The 7,757-nt window shown below is 43.7% G+C and overlaps 1 protein-coding gene across 1 annotated transcript; it reads right to left on the reverse strand.

Moving 5' to 3' along the window:
• Positions 1–410: 410 nt before the first annotated feature.
• Positions 411–1,652, reverse strand: foxg1c (forkhead box G1c). The gene has a single exon (XM_038786108.1). The coding sequence runs from the start codon at positions 1,584–1,586 to the stop codon at positions 453–455; it is 1,134 nt and encodes a 377-aa protein (XP_038642036.1). The 5' UTR covers positions 1,587–1,652; the 3' UTR covers positions 411–452.
• Between the last annotated feature and the right edge of the window lie 6,105 nt (positions 1,653–7,757).

Here is a 7,757-nt window from a genome sequence, read left to right on the forward strand (position 1 = left end):
ATAACAAGTTAAATCAGTTCTGTAGAACGGACTCGAAACATTAATTCTGTTTCTTTCTCCACTGATGCTGCCAGACCTGCTGAGTTTATCGAACACTTTGCCCTTCTATTTAAGTTAAAACTCTGCCTGGCTGTCAGCAAACATTACCGGCAAACACAATGCTGTTTAATACTACACTTTAATCCCAATATTAAAAAAAAACAATGAGGTTGCCACACAATCTTATTCCATTTAATTTTCAACTCAACATTTGACTTAAGCATGTAAAAGATTACCTCGTTCAGAGGGAATATAAAGGTGTTGAAATACTGATATGATACAGATAACTTTTAAAATAATTTATTCTGCCCCCCCCCCCAACTTCTCGAAAACAAAATACACATAATATAACATAGTCAATTGCACCTCAACATCTGCTATTCACAAAATAAATAACCCTCTGCGGGTTTTTTTTACAGGATAAAGGGGGTCTCCAGGTTCTGGGTGGGGAAATAAAGCCCTGGGAACGTTGCAGGAGGGGGTCTCCTGAATTCTCTGCTCTTCAGCAGCGGCTGGGCTATTCCACTGAGGGGGGCGGCGCCGGGGCTGGCGAGAGGCGACAGCTGCGAGAAGAGGTAGGTGGTCTGGCCGGCCAGGAGGTTGAACGGGCACGGGCTGCAGGGTGGCGACGAGGTGCAGGAGGAGGGGGAGAGCCCGCAGGGCAGTGAGGCGGCGGGGCTGAGATGCTGGCTTCCGCCGTAGCCGGGCAACTCCGGCACGTGGGCACCGGGCTGGGCGCAGAGGAGGGACACGGTGTAAGGGGGCGGCGGGTAGGGCGAGGCTGGGCTGTAACTCAGGGGGTGCGCGCCCTGGAGGTGAGGCTGCTGCAGGGACAGGATGGGGGACATGGGCCAGTAGAGAGAGCTGGCCAATGCCAACCCTGTGGACGCCAGCCTCGCCCCCCTCTTGTAAGCCAATTTGGCCCGGACTGGGGTGGACCTCCTCCTTAATTTGCCTGTGGCGCCCCCAATGAAGACATCATCGCTGGAGGGGTCAAGCATCCAGTAGTTGCCTTTCCCAGGGTCATCATAGTGCCTGGGCACCTTGACAAAGCACTTGTTGAGGCTCAGGTTGTGTCTGATAGAATTCTGCCAGCCTTGCTTGTTCTCCTTGTAGTAAGGGAAATTCTGCACGATGAACTCATAGATGCCACTGAGAGTCAGCCTCTTCTGGGGGCTCTGGCGGATGGCCATCATGATCAGGGCGTTGTAGCTGAAAGGGGGCTTCTCGGAGTTTCCAAGCCCCTTCGCCTCCTCTGCCTCCCCTCCCGGCGCCCTGCTCCTCTCCTGGCTCGCAAGTTCAGTCTCCTGCTCCTCCGTTGCTGCTCCCTTCCCCTTTTCCTGCCTCACAGGCTCTCTCGCCCCCTCTCCACTCAGAACCTCCTCGGGCAAGAGGCTCTGGATGCTGAAGGACCTTTTGGGGGTCACCGTGGCCTTTTTCAGATCTGCCATCACCCACCAGCACACACATACATAACACACAGCAAACTCCTCTGCTGCCCCATTGAGAAATCTCCCCAAATAGGCTAGACAGGCACCTCCTCCCATCTCCCTCACACCCCCCTCTATCAAAGCCAATCACCTCCCAGCTCTTTGCTAACAGGTCCAATCAGATTCTACCCGTCTCCATTCACATTTCCCCACCCACCCATTCAAATCCAGCCTCCCAGATCCACAGAAAATATTTGAAGCTTTCTGGCAAAATCATTCTCCCACAAGGAAAGGCAACAACAGTTTCGTGTTCAGCCCCAATCTCTCCCGATCCGTGGAGAGCTCCTGATTCCTGCCTCGCTTTTATTAAACGAAAAGTTCTGATTTGAGTTTTAAACCAGGGTGACAGACACACACGCACATATTCCGATTCAAAACACACGCAGCTATGGAGCCAAACACAGACAGGCTCAAACAGAAACACAATCTCAAACACAAACGCACACACAGCCTCAAGAAACACACATTTCGATTCGAAACACACACAGACTCAAACACATACCAAATCCAGACAGGAACACACATACAAACTCAAACACACGCCCACCGTGTCAAACACGCACACTTGTAAGGATTCAAAACACCTTGATACAGACAGATTCAAACATAAACACAATCTCAAACACATACACAACCTCAAATAGACACCGTTTCAAACACACACAACGTATGGATTCAAAACACCTTGAAAGAAATGAAATGAAATGAAAATGAAAATCGCTTATTGTCACAAGTCGGCTTCAAATGAAGTTACTGTGAAAAGCCCCTAGTCGCCACATTCTGGCGCCTGTTTGGGGAGGCTGGTACGGGAATTGAACCGTGCTGCTGGCCTGCCTTGGTTTGCTGTCAAAGTCAGCGATTTAGCCCAGTGAGCTAAACCAGCCCCTATACAGCAGCTGATACAGGCACAAACACAGACAGACTCAAACCTAAACACAATCTCAAACACAAACACAGTTTAAACACACAGAAACTTGAGCGTAAGCACGCAGTTTCAAAATATACGGATACAGACACAAACACAGACAAACTTAGGCATGAACACAATCTCAAACACAGACACAAACTCAAATAGGCACAGTTTCAAACACACATAAACCTGAGTGTAAACATGCACAGTTTCAAAATATGCAGACACAGAGATAAACACAGACAAACTCAAACAGACACAAGCTTCAGCATAAACATGCACAGTTTCAAAACACACTGATACAGACACAACCCCAAACTTAAACATACACACACTAGCTGACAAGGAAAGGCAGATTCAGCCCATACACAGACTTTCGAATATTTCAAACGCGCAGGCAAACTTAAACACAAACACCCACCCACACAGGGACAGGGGCAAACACATAGATACAGGGGCAGGCACAGCTGGACAGATATACACACAAAGTCAAACACACACAGACCTCAGACATATAGATACAGGAACCGGTACAATCCTAGAACACAGCAATTAGGGACAGGAGCAGGCCATTCGGCCCTTCGATCTTATTCCGTCATTGGATGAGATTGTGACCTCAACTCCACTTTCCCATCTTCCCCCAACAACCCCCCACCCTCCCCATCCCAATTTTGCCCAACGAAGAATCTTGAATATATTCAATGGCCCTGTCTTCACTGCTCCCTGAGGACGGATTCCACGGACTAATCAGCCTCTGACTAGAGAGAGAGAAACAGTTCTCATCTCAGTTTTAAAGAAGCTCATTCTCAAAGACAAATTCTCCTCCAGCCCAGTCTTAACAGGCACCGCGGACAGACAGACACGCGGCGTGTTTATAACCTGGTGCACATTTAAACTTGAAGGTGCAATGGGAGATACAATTCACAGGCGACTCGCGAAAGAGCATCAAATCTAATGTCCACGCTTCTGAAAAACTGCCTTCCATTGAGATACCGTGGAGTTCAGACGGATTCAAAATGTTGTCTATTTATCTCCACAGATGCTGCATGTTCTACTAAATCCTCCACCCCAGCGTTTGTGTTTATTGTGATATATCCTTCAGTGTGGTTTTCATGAATTGAGTTTCAACATCGTCAATAACATCAAAAACAATCGCATTAAACAAAAACACTTTTTGAATTTTGCTTTCAGTGTATTTAGCAATTTATAGTTTCCCATAGCTTCATATTATATTTATCGTTTTATAGTTTCATGTCATATTATTTAATCGTTTCCTATTGTATTATTTTTAATATTTCACGTTACATTTATAGATTTCCACTATCCTTGCCCACCCCCCAGAGTTACCAGAGTATCAATTATCCGCAAGGGCAAAATGAGTACTGTTCAAGGCGGGGAGTTTAAACAACTTCTGTTGTTTATAAAGCTAAAGAGTCAATATTTTTTCATCGATGTTGGATCATTCTATCGCAGGGGAATGTCCAGAAACGATTTCATCCGTTTTAAACCCAGGGTTAAATCGCTGATTCATTTAAGTAGCAGTCTGTGCAAATTGCTACTTGCTTTCTGGAACCCCCGTGTCTTTCGTTGCCTCCCACTCCCTCTTCCAATCGATTTGTCGATAGATTATGAGTATTTTCGATGCATCTTTTTAAAAAGAAAATACTTCAATAAAGTTGGGCTGCCACCCCTCTCCACGAAGATTCACGAATGTCTTGCAGCACGTGGAAATCCTGGTGCCTTAATCTGAAATATTTCCTCTCCCCATGTCTCTGGAAACTCAAATGTCCCAATAAATGTTTGTACTGGGGAAGTCGACTGCTGCTTTGATTCACCTAAGAAATCCACCAGCATTTTATTAACCCAATCGTCTGATCCCCCCCCCCCCCCCCCCCCGCCCTCGCCCTCCTCCATTGAATTTAAGGGAAAGATGTATTTAAAATCGGGCCATTCAAATCGATTCCTCTGACTGTATTTGATTCCGGATTGTGCTGTTAGCGTTTGGTGGAGAGAGTCTTTTAAAAACTCTGCCTCCTCCCAAACGCCAGGAGACATTTTACAAAGCACAATCTTTTTGTTTGTTTCTTGGGGAAATACTTTTTTCTTGAAACCACAGATGTTTGGTATCTATTTCACCCTAAAATATATACCACCTGAAATCTCCCACTCTGTTGTTTTCCTCCGGGCAAAAGTTGAATAGTTTAGTTTCAGCTTTTGAGTTCCATCCACTTAGAAGGTGGGGCTTTGCGGAAGATTGCAACGTTAAAATAAGAAGGGCATTTAAAGCAGTTAACACATTCCATTCTATTCCAACATTGGACATATTGTCCAACAGAAAACAATTAACAGTGTGGTCAGTTATTTTTTTTTCTGCTCCGATTCGATACAGTTTATCTTCTGCATTAAATTTAATAAAGCGGTTTAATATTCTGGTTTAATTTTAAACCCATTCCCGTTTAAGTTCATTCAATATGTTTTCCTTTAATTCGATATTTTTAATTTTGTTCCATCATTTAACTTTCATTTGCTGTTTTTAATTTCATTCTATATTTTTTATTTCATTTGCAAATTTAAATTTAATTAGAAAATTTAAATTGCGTTAGCAAATTTACATTTCATTTGTTGTTTTTAACTTCATTTTATATTTTTAATTTAATTAGCAACTTTAACTTTCATTCAATAATTTAAATTTTGATTTGATATGTTTAATTGCCTTTGGTAATTTGAATTTCATTCAATATTTTAAATTTATTTCAATCAGTTTAACTTGGTTTGATATTTTTGCTTTCATTCAATATTTTTAATTTCATCCAGTATTTTAATGTAATTTGGTAATCTAAGTTTCATTTGATAATTGAAATTTAATTTGATAATTCAAATTTAATTTGATAATTTTAATTCAATTCGATCATTTAAATTTCATTCACTATCTTAAATTTCATTAAATATTTAAAATTTAATTTGACATTTTAAATTTAATTTGCTAATTTAAATTTCATTTGATATTTTAAATTTCATTCAATATTTAAAATTTAATTAAATACTTAAAATTTCATTTGACATTTTCAATTTAATTTGCTCATTTAAATTTTAAATTTAAATTTCATTTGATATTTTAAATTCCATCAAATGTTTTAAAATTCACTTGACATTTTAATTCCATTTGATATTTTTAAGCTCCTTTGATATTTTTGATTTCATTCGATATTTCAAAAGGTTTGCATGGCTCAAACACCCAAGCAGAATTTAGCAGCAATATATGCTATTGCACAATTTTAATTGCAAATTGAATAATTTGATGATGTTAAACTGGGGTTATGTTCTTTTTTTCTGTGAAGGGCTGCGATTTGAGGTTTATTTTGCTTTATTGCAAAAGGGCGAGGCAACAGCTGGGTTTGTTCACAGTTTCATTGACTGTCAGAATAGTCCTGTGTCTGAAGGATCCTTTATAAAATTCTGTACAGGGTCACCTCAGGGTAGGTCGATTGGTTTTGGAGTCTGTCATATTCCCAAAAGAGGTGGGAAGCGATGGGGAGCAAACTCTAATCCCAGTAATTGTATAGATATATTTTTAAAATTACAAACACATTCACAGCTCCAGAGTCCCCCATGTTAGTCCACTGACCTTGTCCTCCTCTGCTACCCTGGTTTAAACCCACTGCTGGGAGTCTTCGCTCCACTTGGGCAGTGAAATGGCTGAATCTATCTAGACTTTTCAACTTTGGGAGACGACTAAACTGTCAGACACAACTGGTACAGAACCGGTTAGTCAGCAAACCAACAATCGGCGGCACGGTGGCACAGTGGTTGGCACTGCTACCTCACGGCGCCGAGGACCTGGGTTCGATCCCAGCCCCGGGTCACTGTCAGTGTGGAGTTTGCACATTCTCCCCGTGTCTGCATGAGTTTTCACCCCTACAACCCAAAGATTTTTTAAAAATTTATTAGAGTACCCAATTAAGGGGCAATTTAGCGTGGCCAATCCCCCTACCCTGCACATCTTTGGGTTGTGGGGGTGAAACCCACGCAAACACGGGGAGAATGTGCAAACTCCACACGGACAGTGACCCAGGGCCGGGATCGAACCTGGGACCTCGGCGCCGTGAGGAAGCAGTGCTAACCCACTGCGCCACCGTGCCGCCCCCTACAACCCAAAGATGTACAGGGTAGGTGGATTGGTTGCACTTAATTGCGTCTGAACTGCAAAACAAAAAGAATTGGGTCCTCTAAATTTATTTTAAAAAGCAACAATGAAGATAATGAGAAAAGTACCAGTGGTTTGTCCATTTAAAAATCCAACATAGGCTGTTTAGAGCTGGAAACCCTCTTTCTCGGCCCTGACAAGCTGTCAGCGTCCCTGCATTAAATAAGATTGGGGCAGATTCTGTGGCCAGAGTCTGTGGGTCTCAATCCAGCATTTGAAAGGGATTGACTTACACAGGAGCAGTTACAGGTTTACTGGGAATGTGTGGGAGGCTGGGACAGCAGAGGAGCTGCAACCCCCCCCCCCCCCCCCCCAACTCACTACCATCGCCTAAGGCTCGAATTTAGGATCAAAATGGGTCAACAGGATTCCAAACACTAACACGGGAATACATTGAAATCCCGTCCATGGAATGGAGATTTCAACAGGGGATAGAAAACATCCTGATGGCTGGGGATTTCACTTTCAATATGATTTAGACCCCCTCCCCCCAACACTACTCAGCAGCAACAATAAACTAGACTCATCCTGAGTGTTACTGGTCATGTTCTCTGTTTTCTCTCCCTGCTCCCTTTCACACTTTCTCTCTCTTTCCCCCTCCCTCCTCTTCTTGCTGCCTCCTTCCCCTCTTCACCCTCCCTCCTCACTTTCTTCCTCCTCCTCTCCTTCCTTCCCTCTCTTTCTCCCTCTTCCCTCCCTCCCACTCTCTTTCTTTCTCCCTCCCTCCCACTCTTTCTTTCTCCCTCTTCTCTCCCTCCTTCCCACTCTCTTCTCCCTCCTTCCTTCCCACTCTCTCTTTCCTCCTCCCTCCTACCCACTCTCCCTCCTACTCTCTCTCTCTCCTCCTACACACACCCTCCTCCCACTCTCTCTGGTTCTCCCTGCCGACCTCTCTCTTTCCTCCTCCTCTCACACTTTCCTTCCCACTCTCTCCTCTCCTTTGCTCTCATTTTTATTTCTCCAAGATCTCTGCGTTCCTCTAATTCTGGCATCTTTTTTAAAATTTAAAATACCTAATTTGTTTTTCCCCCCAATTAAGGTGCTCGCAAACTGGCCCTCGCACAGCGACCACGGTTAGATCCGTATCCGCAAACTCCCCCTTTGTTCGCTCGCC

Source organism: Scyliorhinus canicula, chromosome 27 (assembly GCF_902713615.1).
Source record: "Scyliorhinus canicula chromosome 27, sScyCan1.1, whole genome shotgun sequence".
Lineage (NCBI taxonomy): Eukaryota > Metazoa > Chordata > Chondrichthyes > Carcharhiniformes > Scyliorhinidae > Scyliorhinus > Scyliorhinus canicula.

Coding starts and splice junctions, on each gene's coding strand:
- foxg1c (XM_038786108.1), bottom strand. CDS start 1,586: ATGGGAGGAGGTGCCTGTCTAGCCTATTTGGGGAGATTTCTCAATGGG.